The sequence below is a fragment of the Pseudorasbora parva genome, chromosome 1, assembly GCF_024679245.1.
Source record: "Pseudorasbora parva isolate DD20220531a chromosome 1, ASM2467924v1, whole genome shotgun sequence".
NCBI classification, from domain to species: Eukaryota; Metazoa; Chordata; class Actinopteri; order Cypriniformes; family Gobionidae; genus Pseudorasbora; species Pseudorasbora parva.
The window spans coordinates 25,467,075-25,489,317 of NC_090172.1; the positions used below are offsets into that span (position 1 = coordinate 25,467,075).

General features: G+C 38.1%; 1 protein-coding gene across 1 annotated transcript in view; it reads right to left on the reverse strand.

The window, feature by feature from the left end:
* The window catches only part of arap2 (ArfGAP with RhoGAP domain, ankyrin repeat and PH domain 2), a 156,262-nt gene that overhangs the window by 127,909 nt on the left and 6,110 nt on the right, over nucleotides 1–22,243 (reverse strand). The window contains exon 2 of the mRNA XM_067437348.1: nucleotides 1,827–2,591. Coding sequence (XP_067293449.1) covers nucleotides 1,827–2,512 — 686 coding nt within the window. The 5' untranslated portion in view covers nucleotides 2,513–2,591. The remainder of the gene's footprint in view (nucleotides 1–1,826; nucleotides 2,592–22,243) is intronic.

Consider the following 22,243-nt stretch of genomic DNA (forward strand, 5'->3'; position numbering starts at 1 on the left):
TGAAAACATAAAGTAGGCTACACACACACACACACACACACACACACACACACACACACACACACACACACACACACACACACACACACACACACACACACAAATAAATAAGTATTAACCTACAACAAAGAAACATATTATACGATTTTTCTATGTATGCAACTCAGCCTACAGGCTATGCCCATCGATTAAATATCAACAAGTTGGTTAATCAAATCCGGGGACACACTGCAAGCGTGAGCGTCTCGGCTGCGTGGCGTGTCCGTTTTTGTTTCGGCTCCCATGTTAACAGGTTGGAGTTTGCACACTGCCTGTGACGCGCGGAAAACGCGTGCATGCTGGAAATAGAGGAGCGCCTATTTTTCACGTGTGTTGGGAGCGTCTCCAGGCAAAATAGAATAGGAAAAGATGTTTATATATCATTTTGACACGAATACATATTATTAAATTACATTTTCATGTTTGAAAGTCTGTAGGTTTACATAAATGCAGATATAGGCCTAATTGTAATAATAAAAAATGTCAATTATCGATTTTGAAATATTGCAACTGTCAATACAGAACGAAATATACTGTAGCCTATTTTGCCGTCAATACCATAGATATGTGGCTACTGCCGACGTTGGCTTTGCTGTATCAGTAGGCTATTTATGTTTAACATTAGGAATAGGGCTTCCCTCCGCATCAATAGCAGCAGCAGCGCCGCGTCAGACACGCTTCTAGTGTGCAAAGGCAGAGAAAACGCCACGCAGCCCCGTGGCTGACCCGCAACAGAAACGGCACGCGCATCCGCGGCATGACAGTGAAAAAAGTTACATGTAGAGTGCATTATGGGCGCCAATATTCCGTTTAAAACCGGAATAGTCCTGGGATGAAACTGCTCACTTAGAGGATGGATACCCTCGGTCACATCAGCGCGATTAGACATTGAACATTTTAAATTTAAAACAGCTTATGTAGCCAATGTGTCCGATGCTTTCACTTGATGCAAACGTTTGTTTTTGTGATTAAAATACATCAAATATTACCAAAACATCTGTCTTCCTGTGTGCAGAAATTTGTTTATGTAGCCGTGACAACAAAACGCGTGCGCGCATGCCTGTGATGCTCCGTGCGCACCGCGCGCCAACCCCATAGATTGTGGCCAACCCGCAAACGTTGCACTTCTGAAAGTCTGAGGAGCCACTCGTGTTGCTATCATAGATATACATAATAAATAATATACTTAATTACTTAATATACTTTATTATGTACATCTATGGTTGCTACTACTCTCCGGCGCCGCCATCTTTATTTTGAGTCTGACGAATCGACGCGCATATTTTGCGTCGACGTATTTTTTGCGTCGACGTCATCGATGACGTCGACGCGTTGTCCCAGCCCTACATCTGAGCACTGTCCCTTTGACGCAGCGGTGTTGAGCATTTATACGGTTGATGGGCAAAGTATTCTTGAGTGCATTATAAAAAAAAATATTAATAATTATTAACGATATTTTAAAGTGCCCACGATAACAATATCGTGCATATTCATTATCGTGATAAATCGGCACATGTCTACATCATATTATATATATATATATATATATATATATATATATATATATATATATATATATATATATATATATATATATATATATATATATATATATATATATAATGGTTTTGCCGTTATTTAGATGTGTTAGATGTAGATGTGCCGATTTATCACGATAATGAATTTGTTTTTTTAAATAATAATACTTAATTTTGTGCATAGTTTATAGCAAATAAATAAATAAATAAATAAATAAATAAATCAGATTAATTTGTATATTTACTCACCAGTCATGAGGTTTAAAGGGATGTTCAGGGATCTCTGGTACAGGCCTGTGTCGTAGCTTAAACGAGCGGGTGGACCTCGGCTTGGAGGGTATATTAATAAAAGGGCACTCCTCATATATTTCATTTTCAACCATTTCTCCTTGAAACCCGACAGAAGCTCCTTCTGAAGGAAAGTCATCATTCTCCTCTGAAACATGTTCTTCTGAAAAGTTCTCCAATGATTCGTTGCTCCCATGTTCAGAGGTGGAGCTAGAGCTGGAGGAAACAGCATGACATGTTTGACTAGGAAGCGTCTGACAACCAATGGCCATCCGCTCTGAGTCAGTAATTGTCCTTCCAACAACAGTTTGGCTACTCATCTGGATGTTACTGCCCTGGGGGTGCTGACAAGATACTCCTCTCTGCTTATCCTTGGGAAACACTTGTCTAGGCCTTGGAATCGGCTTTCTCCTCACTGGTACTTTCATAGAACTTTTACTTCCATCTACTTCCACCATCAGGGTCTCCAGGCTGCTTAAGATCCTCCGTCGGTGTCCGGTGGGAATATTGACCACCTCGAGAAGCTTCTCCTCAGTTAGGTTCCTGAGGTCCTTAAAGCAACGATAGCCAGCCTGGGAAAAGCTGGAGGCATATTGGGGCAGATGCAGACTGGTCAGCCACACAGTTATCTCCTGGTCAGGCTCCATAGAAGATGAGATACAGGGGTCTTTCAGTGGTTATGAAATCTACCGTATGCCATTTAATGACAAAATGTGGCAATACACCCTAGGAAAAATAAACTTGTGTTTAGGGGTGGGCAATATGTCAAAAATATCATATCACGATTTATTTCGGGTAGGATCAAGATCTATGATCTTATCAGAATTCTTTTTCAAAAGATTGCCAATGTAGGGGTGGGGGATACGACACAAATCTTAGTTAACTTTATATTGTTTTATTGTTTAATACAAATAAGAAGAAAGATTCAAATTACAAATAATACCACAAACCCAATAAAACAGTGGTTCACAAGCTTTTTTGGGCCAGTGTGTCTGAATGCTAAATGTCGAAGTTCAGCCTCTGCACTACAGAAAGGTGACAGACACACTCAAGTAAATAGGCATTGCAATGGAAAATGATGCATTATGGATTCTATTCACATTGAAATAATGGGCATGTTACACTCTGTCTAGTACACCAGTTGCGAACGGCGTGACAAGTTGTGCCAAAAGCACATGGAACCCGTTAAAATCAGCAATTCTAACCACATTGGACACACGTCAAATAGCCGACAGTAAACAGATGCCATGTTCTATTCCTCACGAATTAGGTCCACGCGCTTGTGCTACTGACAAGAGATAAGCATTTGGAACATTATTGTTGATGTATCTAATGATGCACCAGTGTAGGCATGGTGTTAAAATGTTGCAGACAATTTTCTTTTGCATGTAGTCACAAGTTTCTGCCTGTAGATCTCTGATGTAAACTCACATTAAAAGTCCTGTTCTTCGCGATTCCGTCTTTCAAACTTTAGTTAGTGTGTAATGTTGCTGTTAGAGCATAAATAATACCTGTAAAATTATAAAGCTCAAAGTTCAATGCCAAACGAGATATTATATTTAACAGAAGTTCCCTTTCAAAGCCTACAGCGAACGGCCGGTTTGGACTACAGCAGGAAGTGCAGGGATGTTATGACGTCACTAGAATCGTTTGTTGACTAACCCTCCACCCACAAGAACATGCAAAATAGGGGGCGTGGTCTTGTTGCTCTCCCACGTGGAGAAGAGCGTGCATTCATCGATTGCATCTCCCCGTTATGGTAAGAGGCGGGACCTTTCTGGGCAAAGTGCGCTAAGCTGCTGTCCAATCACAACACGGGAAGCGCTGGCCCAATCAGAATTTCTGAAGGAGGGACTTCATAGAACAAGGAAATCATCAGGCCGTTTTTAGAACAGAGAAAACAGTGCTGTACAGATAAGTAAATTGTGTGAAAAATACAGTTTTTTTACACACGAAACATGAACTCATGTTATATTGCACACTGTAAACATAATCAAAGCTTCGAAAACATGCGAAGAACGGGACCTTTAAACAAACGCCCCCTTTCAAAAATATTGCTTGCAGCACCCCTCCAAAGCACTTCCATTGAGAAACACCACAATATTTTTTGTTATGCTTTAATATTTTTTAGGTACCGTAGGTATATTTAACAGTAGCATTTAAGTAAGACATTTAATAAATTAAAGTAAAAATAAATCACTATATAGACATCACTGTATGAATGGAATATTCACTTATTCTTTTTTAAGCTACTGAAGATATTCAATCAAGAGCAAAGTGATTTTCTATTTATATTTTGTTGTTTGAATAGCATTAATGACAGACAGCAGCAGGTATATTAGGCTGCTGTCACTTTAAGACCCAATGCACAGATCTAATATACCAACATGCATCCAAACTGCATCTATTTACTTAACAACTTTTAAGATAAACAACTGCATTTACGTAAGCCTTGTGTGTATTTGACCGTTCACGCTAGGGATGTGTAGTTGAGGAAATTTTCCCACCAGTTAATCAACATGTGACAACAGCGGTAATACCATTCTCAACAACTGGGCTTTTAAATCACTAATTCTATCTAACCAAAAGTAACATGCACACGGCCGCACAGGCATTAATAACGGAGCAGAGCGGAGCTCAAATCTAATCTGCCGCGGGTATCGTCTAGCAACTCTCAATACACTTCTGAGATGCAAAAACCAAACTCTGGTCGGGCCAATCACATTGTGTATAGAGTCGGTGGGCGGGGCTTAACAGAATGACGGCCAAGTTGCGCTTGTGTGCTACTATTAAACATAGAAGCTGGCAAACGGCGGTCTTTTGAATCGGCTTTGACCGCGACTCTGGAAGACTTGTAGTTAAGCTTTTCTCTGAGAGAAGAACAAAGAACGGCACTGAAGTCATTCTTAAGAAGGGGAAGATGTGTTCTGCCGACCGGATACGGCAAAAGTTTAATCTGTCAACGAGCTCCGCTTCACCTTCGTTGCTCTGGTTGTGTGTAGCGCTATCCAATTGCGTGCACGCCAGGCAGAGAGAGTTTGAAAGACAACCGTTTATCCCGCCCCTCGGATTGAGCCCTGTCAAAGGGGAGTTTCCAGACCAAACATCTTGATGTGGGTCTGGCTTGTCAGACTAAGCTTCCATAGCAATGAACTGAAAACGTGCCAGTGCGCACACACATGAATGACAGTTTGTCTGTAAATGCGAGCTCTCTGTGGCCATGCACATTTTTGTTTCAGTTTTGAATTCGGGGCTCATTCCAATTTTTGGTTCATTTGCCAATTATTCTTAATGAAAAAAACAACACCACCACAGTACAAGGACAAACTCCCTTAAATAGGTGCCTTTACATTTCGCTTTGAAACCAAATCTTCCGCAATCATCTCAGTCAGCTCTTTGCTCTTGTGATGAATGAAATCTGACTCCTGCTGCGTTGGCGCTGTTTGTTGGACACTCATTCGGATCATGCTTTATTAAGCAGACCCATTCAGTCTTTATTTGTATTGTCTGTTCTCTAACTGAACTAAATTATTTTATTACTATAAAAAATATATATAAACGACAGGGTGGCACGGTGGGCAAGTTATGTAACTGGCAACACCGGCAACACCAACTATAGTACCAAGCCTAGTTAAAGGTGGGGTAAGTGTCATTTCAAACCCGTTTTAGAAAAATTACTCAGGCCGAGAGGAATAACAAACTTGTAGCCAATCAGCAGGTTAAGGGGGGTGTCTATGGTGAGAAGAGAGGTTCAGTGCGCGTCTTTCTTCAAAACACACGAGTAACACAGAACGGACATTAGCCAAGAAAGAACTTATATATCCTGGCTTTTGCTTGAATATGCTCAGGTGTCATGTTCGCTTATTCGTCCATTTGCGGTCATATTGTGGCTCACTTCAGCGATGATAAAGACCCGTTCATTTCCACACCGTATGGAGCATCTAAATTCCCTGAGTGTTTCAAGGTTTCAAGCGTCAGCTCACAAAATGGCAAATGTCCGGCATGTAAGATACTATACTCCTAATATATGTTTGTTTTCTCTTTTCATCTATGTAACCTATCTGTTCATAATTGTAATATGTCATTAGCTGGACTATCGAGTTTATACTAACGTTATCGAGTTGTTCATGAGATCTGTTTGTGTTTTTGTGGTCGCTATAACTCTAATCTTGTCATAATTGTAATATGTCGTTAGATGGACTGTCAGCTCGTGTACTGTTTGTTCATGAGAACGGTTTGTGTTTTTGTGATTGAAGGGATGACTTTTTCATTGAATATTCGACCTGGATTAGTTACACACAGATTCTGCCATAGTCGTTGACTGGGTTACGTATATGTGGGGCGGAGCTATATGGCTCTGGGGCAGAGACCCTTTTTGGGGGTAGGGCGTGCTTACCCCGCCTTTAATGCCCAATAAGATGTAAAAAAAAAAAAACTTAGTTTGGTATTCACACCCTGTGTGTGACAGGATTTTAGTGTGTCCCCTTCAGGTGTGTGTGCTCAGAAATGTCAGAACCGCATGCGGAAAAAAATGTCACCTGGCAAGGCTTAAATTGAATGCAAATAATTAACGTTGATTATTGCGAAGAACTGCAATGGGCGCGTAATTGCATTACCGCTGCATTGTTGACGTGAATATACGTTGCGTTGATGTTGTGTTATGTTGTGACGGCGGTGGTAGAGCTGCAACTGACAATGCACTGTAGCATAATACAATATCTCTTCAAAGGTAGATCATGGACACATTTTAATTCCTCACAATTAAAATCATGGTATTGCACACCCATACGTGTTTCTGAATAACTTTTTTTGCAATAAAGGGGTCACGACATCAATCATGTTTTCTTTAAAAGGTACAACATACCATAAGGACATTCGGGGCCCTATTTTAACGGTCTAAACCGCACGGGTCAAAGCGCAAAGTGCAAGTAACTTTGTGGGCGGGTCTCGGCGATGTTGCTATTTTCCCGGCGGAATAAATGGCTCTTGCGCTCGGCGCAAATCTAAAATGGGTTGGTCTGAAGTAGCTTCATTATTCATAGGTGTGGTTTGGGCTTTACGTGAATAAACCAATCAGAGCGTCATCCAACATTCCCTTTAAAAGCAGCTGCGCAAGTTCCATTATGGATTGCTATTATTATGGCGTATTAACCAGGCGCACGCCAGGAGCGGTTCACAGCCGAGGAGACTGATGTTCGAAGTTGTGTTGTATGGGGATGGGAGAAACCCACCCAAAATAGCGTCGGTTAAACAGTTTTTTCAGTCGATTTTTTTTTCCTGGTTCTTGATGGACAAACCAATTTGTCAGATGTCCTTGTATACATATATGTCTTGCCACTATTGGCCAAAGAGGTCTGATCTTTAATTACTACAATTAGCCTGAATAATTTGTAAGCTAGATTTATGCCTATTTTTTCACATCTTCGTGGCAAACCACAATGTGTTAATATTTTTTTGTGTAACAATTTATGATTTGCAAAAATAACGGTTGCATCTGTGTAGATTTCATGAGCAAAGTGTATGCGCGTTGTGCACGCTATACATTATGGTCAAGCATGCGCCCTTAAAATAGCATAATGAAAAACGTGCAACGCGCCACTGACTTTAGACTAGGTTTTTTCTGGTCAGTGGCGCAATTGTTTAATGGAACAGCAAAATAGCACCAGGGATGGTTTGCGCCGGAACACGCCTCCTTTTTTGCGCTGAACCGCCCAGGGAGCGCAAGTTCATTCACTAGTTTAGCGACGTGCTTCTGTGGAGGGAAAAGCGCACTTTGCACGGGTGCAAAATAGGAATGACACATGCGTCGGTGTACAAAGTCAATTGCGCTGGGTGCAAGATAGGGCCCTCAGTCTCATTCACTAATAATTGTGTATAATATTCATTTACATCAGCAACACATTATTTACTGTTTGATAACATAGTCAAACCAAAGTAAAACAAGTTGATACTTTTTTTATATAATTAAGTCAGCCAATCATAACAGTGACTGTTTACTGACAACACTCAAATAAAAATCGTATTATCGGTAGAAGTTGAAAGGGGGATTCTGAAACCCCCTGCCGCTTCAATATACTGTGCGTGTGTGTGTATTATTTTATATAAAAATTCATATTTATTTAATATATATTTATATTTAATTAAAAAAAATTAATTCATATTTATCCTCCTATATTATTATAATGATTCTTTCCTCTGATTGTTTGTTCTTCCTTTATGTTTTTTAAAGTTTGTATTTGGTCTCTGAGGAGTGACTGAGGGTCTGGCCTAAAGATGTGTGATGTGTCACTAAACACTTGACAGCAACATGTTGTTTGGATTTTGAGGTATCACACACCCCTAACATGTCAGGAGTGCAGTAACAGTGTTGCTCACTTAGCCCGGCTTCCGGATATGAAATATGTATTTGTCTTTCGTTTAATTCAATATATTTTACTCATTTTATATTTCCTTTTACTGAAACACTAAAGAATCAGGATGAATATTGCCTGTACTATTATCTGTACCTCTCACTGAGAGAAAGCACATGTTATCAGTATGTTTTGGGGAACATTCTAGTTAGAACTGGAGCCTAATCAGCTCCAACCTTGGAGAAACTGTGTATCGTTGTATGTGCGCAATATTCAATGTTGCAGATCAGTGAATGAGATTGAGAATGAACATCCTAAGAGATGGGTGGACTTGTTGTTCTGGACAAGCTGGCGCCTGCTCCATATCTATCCAGATCTAATGACGTGGATAAACCTTGAAAACAGTATAACTGTTGGGACAATTGTATGCACGATAGGCAGGGCACCGTGACGGGGCGAGAGGGAGCGCGGCCTACAAACTCCTTGTGAGATGTAAAGCTGGCTCTTGCTGATGAAACGGCAAACTATTCTTCAGTACATTTTTCTTTAATTGCAAATTGCTTTTATTGCTAAAACCTTGGTCTTCATTTTGTACTACTGGTCTTAGGTCATAAACTGGAACATTTTTAACTGGTTATGTTCTGGTTGTTTTTGGAGTTTAACATTTTAAACCAACACCTCATTCACATTAAGTATGAATCATCTTAAAGCCTGTCTGTAGTCAATAATTGCATACCTTAAAACTCATCTTTGGTCACCAAAATTACATATTTAAATGTTTTTTCCTGTGGAAAAAAAAAATCCATGCCTTAAAATAGCTTGAATGTAACTTGAAACTAAATGTACACTCTTTCTTATTTATTATATGAGGATACATGAATAAGCAAATGAGCCCCACCTCAACTCAACTCCTACAGGCTCATCTACAAGTTGATGCATCAGAATGGTTATGCGTTTTATGCATCACTCTCAACATAACAGTTATTGATATGATTAGCCTTTTGCTTGACTACTTTATCAAACAGCTGATAATGTGCTGCAAAATTACACAAAACATGTTCCTGCTCACCATCTCAGAGTCAGACAGCTGTCTTCTAAATATCTGTATCCTAATATTGATAATAAAATGATGATATACTAAAGCCTGCCCGAACATTGACCTGATTAGTTACAAGAAGGTATTAGACATAAACAACATTAACAACTTGATTTTCACCACAGGGGGTCATTAACACACTATGGTAAACTGAACATTTTGTAGCTTAAAAAAACAGCATTTATTTTACATAGTATTTGCAGAGGTCACATGTATAAAGTAACACAGACCAGTACATAAATTAAAGACATAATGCAACAAAATACACTGGTGCTTAGCCATTCACAGGTTCAAAAGCAAGCAAGATGATCACACAATTTATCCATATTACAAGCTGAAACAGATGATATGTAAAGTCGTTTTCTAAGGATCCGTGCTTCTGCAGTGCGTTCTGACAAGATGCAGATGATTTATTGTTTTTTTTGGAGAGCCGTCAAAAATAATAAAGTTGTGCATTGACTTGAGAAAATGTTTGCAATGATTCATACATAATAAAATACTGCGTGTTATGAGAAACATCGAAATAAAATAGATTTAGAAGTTCTAGATTTAGGAGTGAAGCAACAAGTTAAATTAATTTTGCAAGAAATGTCTATATCTATAAAGGTCTCATTCCCATGATATTCTCATCCTATTTATTTATTTATTTATTTGCAATTTTAAGATCATATTCTTTATAAAGTTGTGTTCATCAGAGAAAATTGATACATGGCCATTTGTCAAGAGGAATTAACAATAAAGGCCAGTTCACATAAAGACAAATGTTTAGTGTGAAAATTCGAAGCAATAAACATTCTAATGTGAATAAACATCAGTTAATGCATCTGTTTAGATTAACACAAACAGTCATATGCTATACATATTCTTTTACAGAGTGGCCTTCTAATCCATCGCACTGTGAATAAAACTGGCCAACCAATAAGACTTGTGCTTTTGGTTAATTATCTGTATAACAGAATAGCAGAGGGAAACTCTCATGACTTTCTGACATGACTTTCTTTCTCTGTGCAGTTGTTTTTTGTGTTGTCTGATAAAAAAAAATGCACAGCCTTTTGAAAACATGTAAATGCTGAATCAGACATGAAATGTGACATCAGACACAGAAAGTTGCACACATTGCTGCCCTTGCATGTATGCATATTCTTCTTTCAACATTTTGAACAATGAACAATAACAACTAAAGACAATTATGACATATCAGTCAAAATCAAATACTGAGAATAAGAATATTAATAAGAACATTTAAATAAGGTACATGAGCATCTTGATAAGCAAACAGCATATTATACTTTTCAGAATATATTACTAGCTGATGGAAACAAGTCATCCTCAAATCTCATTGGCTACACAATCAGCTTTTGTAACTAACCATCAGATCACAGAAGTCACTCTTACATTGTTCTGTACTTGCTACAGCAGACAGAAGTAGTTTGGATAGTTACTGTATAATCAGATAACCATGCCATCCATTGCCACTTTTGTCCATCTCACACAATATTTCCATTTTCTGCCGTTATAAATAGTTTTATATAAACACAGTGTAAATGTATTAAGACTGACTGGTTAGATAAATGCATGATAAATGACTAGCTGTCCACTGCATTCTGATCATATAGAACATATCAAATTAACTCCCTCTCAGGATTTGGTTTTCACTCCTGTAAATTCCAGGTGGTGATTTGAAGTGACTGTAATTTTTTTTTTCATAAACTAAATTATGCACAGAATAACCATGTTTAGCATGGCAAACAAGACTGGCAATCTTTCACTGCCGTGTGAATGTAGTGTGAGCTTTTTGTCTGTTGTTGTTTTTCCTGAAAATTAATTATTAATTAATTAATCTGATAATTATATGCCAAATACATATTGTGACAAGTGTCCCGAGCGCTCATCAGCGTCGCCCTGGAAACAAGGCAGTCACACCTGCACACTCATCACGGGCTGAGCCGTCACACCTGCAGAGGATCAGCGAGCGGCTTCATAAAGCCGACAAACGACCAGAGAGGTGAGAGATGTCTCCAGAAGACTCGACTAACTGTTGTCTCCGTTTACCCCCTAGAAAGCAGCGTGTGATGGCCAGCCCCTACCACGGAAGAAGGAGCACGGACCCACATCACCGCGAGCACTGAAGAGGGAGAGAGAGAGACACGCCGAGCACCGAGCACTCTTCACGCCTCACTTTCATCATCCCTATCACGAATAAAATCCACCCTTCGGGGAATTCACCTGCCATCCTGTGTCGTGTGCTTCTTCACCCCGTCACAATATAAAGAAATATTATATTGTTGTATAGAAGTATAGTATTTTGAGACATGTTCACTCAAACTGTTTTAAATGAACCTGAAGATTTGTTTCTCCACAAGCACTCAAGCTGGAGCAATGGTGTCAAAAGTTGTCCTAAATTCAGAATTTGAAAACACCCACATTAAATTGTAGAAAATAGCCTATTACTTATTAGTTATGATGTTTTTGAATGTAAAAACCCAACAACCCGATCACACATAAATGCGTATAAATAGTACGAGTGTGCAATGTCGTGGAATGTATACGCCAAAACTCATTTTGGCGTGCATATGATACACTGTTTTTCGCGTGCATATGATATGCACTTTATGACGTATATATGACACGCGCTTGGGTAGGTTTAGGGTAGTGGGGCGTATATATGACATGCTCTTGGGTAGGTTTAGGGTGGGGGATTCGTATGTATAATACGCCATAAAATGCGTATCATATGCACGCGAAAAACAGCGTGCCATAGACACGCCAAAATGAGTTTTGGCGTATACATTCCATGACATTGCACACTCGTACTAAACCACACAAACGTCATCAGTTGACCTCAGACACAAGTATAAAAAAATCCAGTTCATGACACCTTTCAAATAAAAAAAAGTATGCACATAATGACAATAAAACCTATTCCAGGATGATTAAGATATTTTGCATTGCAGTATTATTTACATAACTCCCCTGTGTACATTTCACAGAAACACTAAGCAGCATTTCTTCCATACTAATATTAAATTCATGATTTCACCTGCATCTAAAACAATTATTTCAGCCACTGCGGAGATGCTTATAAAGATTGAGTAACTTTATCAGCAAAGTGAATATTAGTTCCACAGCATTTAAAGAGCTCTTTCAGTACACTTTAGTTTTCTCTGCTTCTCCTTTTCGCCACATCACTTCTTTTTTTTTTTTTAAACAACCACAAGAAATACGCTAAATACTTTTTTTTTTTTTTTTTTTGAACAATGTGTGTTAAATGTGCAAACAAAGTGTTCCCATATTCAAAAAGACTCAAAACATTATTATTTATTTTAGTCAATACTGAAATATAACTTTGATGATGTATTGCACTGTGGACCTGGATTTTAAAAGACAAAGATATTGTATTATTTAAAGTATAAGGTCATAAAGGGCATTACAAATTTCAGCATTCAACTGTAAGGCAGTCAAGTTTTCAAAATGTAAAACAATACAATATACATATATAATATGTGATATAAAATTTATATTTGAAACTTACAACCTTACAGTTAGATAAATAAACAGAGGTTTATTCCACATTTTTTGTGTATTTTGCCTTTAAGCTTATTTGTAAACGCAAGTTAATGAAAAAATGATGGCGTTAATGGGAAGACTAATTAAAAAGCTTTTGTGCACAAAAAATAAATACATAAATACATAACGACTTATATAGTGATGGGCCGATTTCAAAACAAGCATCGGAGCCTTATGAATTAGTATATCGAATCAGTGGTTCAGATCGCCAAAGTCACGTGAATTCTGCAATCTGAAACATGAATCGATACGCTGATTCATAATGTTTTGAGGCTTCAGAAAGCTGTTTTGAAATCAGTCCATCACTATAGAAGTCGTTATTTAGTTGTTGTTTTTTTTGCACAAAAACTAATCTCTCATCGCTTCATAAAATTATTGTAGAACCACTGTCATGAGATGGACTTTGTAACGACGTCTTTAGTGCCTTTATGGGTCCTGAGAGAGGAAACGACATTGTGGCCAATGGAGGCATTTCTGAGCCATCGGATTTCAACAAAAATATCTTAATTTATGTTCCGAAGATGAACAAAGGTCTTACGGGTGTCGAACGACATGAGGGTAAGTAACAGAAGTTTAATTTATGGGTAAATTAACCCTTTGAGGATTTCTGTGTTGTCTGTTTTAATTTTCCAAGGGTTATTGTTTCTGTATGATTTAATACAGAATTTTCAACAAAACAGGTGGTAAATCAACTTTATGGAATGTAAAAAACTTCAACCATTTTATTAATCTTTTAAAATAAAATCAGCCAAAATGTATTCCTTTTTTTTTTTAGCCCTGCAAACAGCCCTGTACAACAGCGGTTTACACCCAAAACATTGTAAAATGTCATTGATTACTCACCAATTAATGATAACTGATAACCAGTTATAACCAAACTGATAAGACTTTTGTTCATCTTCAGAACACAGAACTTTGACACATCAAAAGTTTTATAAAGAGACTTTAAAACTAATCCATATAAACTGAATGGTTAAGTCCAACATTTTCTGAAGAGACACGATGGCTTTATATGATGAACAGATTTAATTTAGGCTTTTATTCACATATAAACACTGGGCATGTTGCCATTCAAGGCCACTCCCACCTCTGCTATGAATAAAGAGTGCAAAAAGGGTGCAAAGAATAAGGGGACAATAACTTGTGAAAAACAACTCCTTAATCTTTTGTAAAGAAAATCTTTTGTCTGACACACACACACACACACACACACACCAAAACATTTATGTATAAATTATATTATCAGATTTGTGACAAATTTATGCTAAAACACTGCTGGTCACTTTCAGAAATTGTAATGATGCTTTCTTTCCCAGAGATAATGTGAAGCACATAAATGGTATCAATGTCAGTTTTTTAATATTTAAAAAATATATAATTTAAATAGATTTTATACACTAATAGCAAAATCATATTGCATATCGAATATCATATTATTTAACAAGGTAATGCATTTCACATTTTTCTTCAATATCGCACAGCCCTATTTGTAGACAACATTTGAAACTCGATGACCACAAACACAATGTTTTAGGCTAAACTGAGGGAAAAAGAACAGAAAGAACCTTTCTGTCAGTTCCACCCAACCCACTGAACCAAAAGCGTACATGTAAGAGAGCGGTCATAGTGTTCCATTTTTACCACACTGCTGTTTAAATAGTAGACATAGTGCAACAGAGTCCTGCACGGGTCCATTGTTGGACAAAGTTCAGCCCCAGATCAGACCCATCACTCCTGTGATGAGATCAAAATTTAATCGGCACCTGCCCAAACCCGTTAATATTTGTTTTAGCCACTTTTATGTGGGTACCTGCCATTGCAGGACTCTAGTGCAATACAATTTTCAGTCATAAACCTATAACCCTCATAAACCTGTAACCCTACAAATAAAATATAGTCTGTAGTTTTCACAAAAGCCCCAGAGCTGTCAAAAGACCACCTGATTCCGTTCTGCAGACTGTGGCTGAATATCCGAGAAGGGTCAGACTGCACAGCTACAGAGCCACAGTTTTACCCCAACCACAGTTTTACCACAGCAGTTCTGACCGCGCATGCGCATTGCGTCGTTAAGTCCTCGAGATGCATGTTATGGCACTGGAAGGGAATTAAACTACAATTTAATGTATTTATTTATTGTAATTGCACGTGTTTAACTTTATAGTTATTAGTTGGTAATCAAGTGTAATGATAAAATAATGAAATGTTTAAAATGTAAATTGTAAATGTAATAAATAAATGTAAATTAAATTTGTTTCTTGGCTATGTCTCCAACAAATTAATAATACAGGTCCTTCTCAAAAAAATTGCATATTGTGATAAAGTTCATTATTTTCCATAATGTAATGATAAAAATTAAAAATTCATATATTTTAGATTCATTGCACACCAACTGAAATATTTCAGGTCTTTTATTGTTTTAATACTGATGATTTTGGCATACAGCTCATGAAAATCCAAAATTAGCATATCATGAAAAGGTTCTCTAAACAAGCTATTAACCTAATCATCTGAATCCACTAATTCACTCTAAACACCTGCAAAAGATTCCTGGGGCTTTTAAAAACTCCCAGCCTGATTCATTACTCAAAACCGCAATCATGGAAGACTAAGACTGCCAACCTGACTGCTGTCCAGAAGGCCATCATTGACACCCTCAAGCGAGAGGGTAAGACACAGAAAGAAATTTCTGAACGAATAGGCTGTTCCCAGAGTGCTGTATCAAGGCACCTCAGTGGGAAGTCTGTGGGAAGGAAAAAGTGTGGCAAAAAACGCAGCACAACAAAAAGAGGTGACCGGACCCTGACGAAGATTGTGGAGAAGGGCCGATTCCAGAACTTGGGGACCTGCGGAAGCAGTGGACTGAGTCTGGAGTAGAAACATCCAGAGCCACCGAGCACAGGCGTGTGCAGGAAACGGGCTACAGGTGCCGCATTCCCCTGGTCAAGCCACTTTTGGGCTACAGAGAAGCAGCACGTGCTTCCTCAGTGGTCCAAAGTACTTTTTTCAGATGAAAGCAAATTTTGCATGTCATTCGGAAATCAAGGTGCCAGAGTCTGGAGGAAGAATGGGGAGAAGGAAATGCCAAAAGGCCTGAAATCCAGTGTGAAGTACCCACAGTCAGTGATGGTCTGGGGTGTCATGTCAGCTGCTGGTGTTGGTCCACTGTGTTTTAGCAAGGGCAGGGTCAATGCAGCTAGCTATCAGGAGATTTTGGAGCACTTCATGCTTCCATCTGCTGAAAAGCTTTATGGTGAAAACAAAAGATCATACATAGGAACTGGATATATTGGAACACCGTTTTTTTCTAAGACAAACCAGTGATATTATGCGCCACATTCATTTGTTATTGAAACCTTTGTAAAGATCGTTTTTACATTGTTGATGTTTTTGTCCTTCTTTAGCCTCAAAATAAAAAAGTAATCCAAAAGTAATACAATGGAAATTAGAAACCATTACTGCAAAACAGTAATCCACTGGATTAGGTTACTAAATATATTTTACAAAATACAGCCAATCTGTACCGGAAGATTTAAGTAATTATACCAGCCAGGATATAAGGTAATTGTTCACTAAACATAAAAGACTGCTTTTGTTCCAATGGGTTTAAGCAAATCAGGTTTTTCAGAGCTAAAACTCTGTGTCTGGGTAACTGACTATCATATCTTTGGCAAAAAAACAATGCTTTCACAACCTCTAAACCTGTACTGACATGCATCAGTGTTTTACCAGTTCAGACATGGGCACATATATTTCTTAAATTACACAGTAGCATATCCTGCCAATGCAGCAATTCACTTGTTTTCACCCTGAATCTGCCCTGTTAGTGTCCCAGACAGCAGGGACAGTTTTATATTCAAGTGATTAAATCTAACCATATAATTGGACACTGTTTTTGCAAGAAAAGGCTTCTAAACTTGTTTTTTAAAGGAAGGAGAAAATGCCAACAAGTTGCATGACATGCTCTCATCCCTAAAAACCACAAATAAAAACTATCCAAGGTAAAAGAACATCAGAATCAGGCTACATTACATATAGTTTCATTCACAGTGAGGGTAAACATGGTTTGTATTCTGTGCAGAGAATAAAAGTCTGATTAATCCATCAAAACTCAAGAGACATTTAAAAAACAACACTCAAACACAACTCAAATGTCATAAAAACTAAAATGTCGAAAATAAAAAATAAATAAAGTATTGATGTCTTCAAAGAATCACAACAAATCAGCAAAACCATAAATCACTTGCTCTGATTTATGCATTCACAAAATTATCAGTTTCTACAGGAATGTTTTTTTCATATTGTTGGGCCTACGCACTTCACAGTAATATCATAATAATAAATGTCTTTCAACGTTTGTTTTTTATAGAGTCTACTTTTGTATGACAAACAATATGAGTGGTGTTTTGTTACCACTTGATTGTACCATTTAAAATGGGTGCTGCATACAAAACCAACAGAGACAACAAAAGGTATGTTTCTTAAAAGCTCAAAACCAAGAACAAAAAAAAAAATTTGAACATTTTAACTACATGCCTGTACAAACAGGTTCAATCAATTGCTCATCATTGTGAGCAGAGAATATTAATCTGAATGCGCTGGAACACCCAAACTGCTTCACAAAATAGGAAAGCGGCTAATCTTTCAGCTGTCAACTTTTCCTAAACATAGCTGTAAACAGGATTTATTTATGTGGTAAAATGTTCCTGTTTCACCAGCAAAAATGTTGCAGTACTAGTCTTTTTAACAAGCGCAAGCATGTAGGCCCGTGCCTGACAGTAAACCAAAGTGATTACAGAGAAAAGAATGTACACAAAGAATTTGCTTAAAGGGACAGTTCATCCAAAAATCTGTTATCAATAAAACTTGGTACACTATTTTCAAAGTCATTGGATCACCGTTCTTCTTGCACTAACTTTAGTTGCTGTTGTGTGCACATTACATGACGGATCAACAACAGGGTGTCACACATTACACAACATTTCAATATAAATAATCGTGGACAACTCTGTTTCAAACGTTTCAAACACAGGTGAGAAGCAACAGGAAACGACGAACAGGATTTTTTCTAACAGAATGTATTTCTTCCTGTTAAAATGTTAGCCTGCAATAATATTTGATCTGAGTTGTCTGTGCACTAATTTGCAGTCGAAAAATGATTTGTTGCAGGTCTTTTACTCCTCCACTTGAACTTTTCCTTGCCGTTTATTTTGCTCCCTAATTGGCTGTAGGTTGTCACCAATATAATTTCCAGTCAAAACAGACTTCACACATTGAAGAACTCAGAGCAGACAGGTCCAGATATTTAGGCCTAGGACACACTAGATGATTTTCAAACTATGGGAGACCACAGACATAAGTGCAGTTGACCGATTTTTAGCATTATGATCCTCCAAAATGCACACATTAGAAGATTTATCCGGGCCATGAGACCACACGTCGATTGTAACATTTTCACAGTGAGAAGAGACTTCACAGAGACTCACAAGATCAAACATGACTTAAGGAGACAAATGAGAAAGAAAAAAAACACAAGTAATCTTCTTTCTCAATACTCCACTTTCACGGCATGTTTGTGGCTGCCCAGTTTCACCTATAGAACCACGTAATGTCCTTTTAGTGAAGCTTGCTCGCTCTCATTGGCTATCGTGGGTATCATGTCAGAGGCAGCCCGATCAAGATGTTATACATTTACGTCAGGGATGGAAATTAACTTTTTTGTCCACCGGCCACCGTGGCTAGTGGATTTCAAAATCTATCAGCCACTCAATGTTTTTACCAGCCAATTTCTTGTTTTTAACCGACAATGTAAAACTGCATGAGAAAATTAAAACTACAAGCTCTACAATACATACGCAGTGTATTTAATCTCATGTCTCAATGAAATACTGACATTTTCTATTTCTCTTTTATACACACACAAACTATGAACTGATATACATTTTATTAAATGAGTAGGGCTCTGTGCACTCTTTTTTTGCCTGGATGTGGCATTTGGAGGATTCCTGGTCTTTTAGGCTTCCAGTTTTAGGTTTTCAGTCCTAACAATGAAACTATGAGTTTTGGCATCTTCTGAAGCGTGTTGACGATAGGGCTGGGGGATATGGCCAAAATTTCATATCCCGATATAGCTCATTTGATATCCCGATAACGATATACATAACGATATAGCAATGTTTCTGTTAATTCAGTTTATGAATAGTCTATACAAAATTGCAATGTGGAAATGCAGTTTGAAATTATATACAAAACAAATAAAAGGTAGTATGGACCACATTTTTATTTTATTTAGAACCTTTTTTTCAAGCAAGACAGTTGGTAAAGTAAAACCTGCCTAGGGTTGTTAACCGATGACCGTTTGACCGATGTTTGACCGTATCAACGTTAACCAATCAAAGTTGTCTGTTAAAAAAAAAAGTGAGAGAGAGAGAGAGAGCGAGAGGGAGCGCGGCTCGCGGCTCGCGGCTCGCGGCTCGCGGCTGTTATTTCAAATAGCGCAGCATATTTTAAACTAATCGGTTAACCGGTTTCAACCGGCTAATGAGGCTCGGTGGTCGGTCAAGAAAATGTTTAGTTTTTGCCATCACTACACCTGCCATTAAAATATTTCAATATGGCTATATGGTGTGCCACGCGTAAAAGCCCGTTGCAGCGTCTGTGTCTGAAGTTTGTTTTGAGCACTTATGCCACCACTCTGGCATAATTACTCTGAGAATTACCTTGATCTGAACCGCGTCTACTACCGTCTTCCTCCATGTTTGTATATCTATTGCAGCGTGCATGGGCATGCCGTGGCGTGAGGTGCATCTTGACGTAAAATTCTGCCGTAAATGCCTTATCGTGGCATAAGCGATAGAGCCTAATATAAAACAATAGACATTTTCTATCGTCCAGACGATATATTTCGTCATATCGCCCAGCCCTAGTTGACGACATATCGAGCAGAACATTGTCAGTAGGGATGCACCGAAATCAAAATTCTTGGCCGAAACCGAAAAAGAGGAAACCAAGGCAGAAAACCAAAACTAAGAAATTACCAAAACAAAAAGAAATTATGCATATTATAAGTACCATTGCATTTAGGGCTAATGCTATGACTATGTAACTTTACTAAAAATCAAGGCATTGCAATTGCAATTATTATTAAAATTTCAAATAATCAATAAATTATTTAAGGGTGCAAATATTTATTTAGTACATAGCAACAATGCACAGTATAAAATAATAATTAATCATTTTAAATAAAAACTAAATAAAATTAATAAGCAAACTAAAATAACTATATCAACTAAATTACTGATCTGGTTTTGGGAAACACACCCCTGCCCACATTGTCGCTATATGATAATTTAAATTAGCTGGATGACATCACTGTTTTCTCCAGAGCAGCTGTACAGCCGAATCAAATTCCGTTGCATTATTTTCCTGTTTAACACTGTCAAGCTGCTTTGAAATAGGGCTGGGCGATAAAACGATAACGATAAACATCACGATATAATTCTCCTCGATAAAATAATAACAACAGTTCGATAAATTCTCTATATAATGCTTACAAGTTTTGCGTAATGCTGCGCATGCGTATTGCAGACCGGGCTTCTGGGTGCTGCACGTGCTGTTGTTTACAGTCAGTGACTGACATGCTTGGAGGATCGGAGTGAAGTGGAGCAAGAAAAATGAGCAATAGTGAAGAAAACTCAGAGCTCATGACCAGCTCGGAGGACACAGATATCGTTGACAAGTTAGTTGGCTCAACTTCAGTGGTTTGGAGATATTTTGGCGATCCCATCCGACATAAAACAGCGACGTAACATTACGTGGACTGCTTATCAATATCATAGGTTCACTTTCACCACACGGAATTTAATTATTAAATTATCCTGCTTCTTCGAAGTTCTTCCATATAACATTGAGCCCAACACAGCGGTAAATCTACATTAACTTCATTCACACACAGGCTTATTGCCTTGTTAGTTGCGGTGGGTGACTTACAACAAGCTGTTCCATACTATAATCACTAAAACATCGGACTTGTACACGTTCGCTATCATAATTGTGTGTGTGTGTGTGTGTGTGTGTGTGTGTGTGTGTGTGTGTGTGTGTGTGTGTGTGTGTGTGTGTGTGTGTGTGTGTGTGTGTGTGTGTGTGTCTGAGTGATAGTAATGTTACGTTCGTGAACGAATCGTTCTTTTTGAACGAATCTTTTAGGTGAACGAATCGTTCTCGTTCACGTAGTCTACTGACTTATGTTTCTCATTCACTGAAATTCCTCCCTCCACCGCAGCGTGGCGCTATTAGCAGCGAGCGCATGCGCAGCTCTGTCGACTCTTTCATTCTGTCAAAGAATGACAAAACCTCAAGCCAATAGCGTTCGAGTATGAGATGTGACGGAGCATGTGATTTGTTGAATTCAGTGAACGAATACGCCCTTTACTGACCGAGAGGCTTTGAGTCTGACTCTGAACGAGAAATGTCGTTCGTGAACGAATTGGTAGGCTACATGTCGTTCGTTCGTGAACGAAATGAACCAGTTGTTGAAGGATACTGATAGCGAACAGCTCGGCTCGTGTAGGTGGCATATTTGAAGCGAAGAAAGAAATGTACACTTTACCACTGTAATGAAAACAGTGTAATAATGCAGGTTGATGTTTAAATGATTACTACAGAGTAAAGTGTGTTTGTATTTTATTTTATGTTTGAACCGTTTTCTTCATTACGTTTGAGTCATGTTATGCACTTCTCTAAAAACTGTAAAACAAATAAAAAATGTGACAGTGGCCTAAGGTTAAAAAGATCTCATGTGTCCCGTGAGTAAATAGCATTCTGAGCTACTGAACGAACTTCACGGACCAAATTGCTGTTTTGAGTCTGAACGAGAGAGAGATCTCGTTCGTGAACGAACTGGTACTTCTCGTTCGTGAACGAAATGAACCAGCGCTGAACGAGAGAGAGAGATCTAGTTCGTGAACGAACTAGGTTATCTCGGTCATTTAGCATGCGTGTCAGTCTCATTCAGCAATCAGCAGAAAGCGGATGCAAAGCACAGTTATAGACAAACCTCATGTTTATAACCCCATGTTTACCATAATCCCAGATATATGAATGTCTAAATGTCTGACCAAACAGTTAAATGTTAATCATGCAAGAAAACATGCTTTGGTCATCTGAACCACTTATTTAGACTTATTTTATTTAATGAGTAGATTATGTACATTTTAATAAAGCCAAATCAGTTTTTTTGTAAGTAAATACGTTCGTTGACTTAAGACATTACACATAAAACACTCTTTTTCGTCACCTGCGGTCATATTTATGTAATATTTGTAAAAAAAAAAAAAAAATGTTACTGAACGAATCAATGAACGAATCGG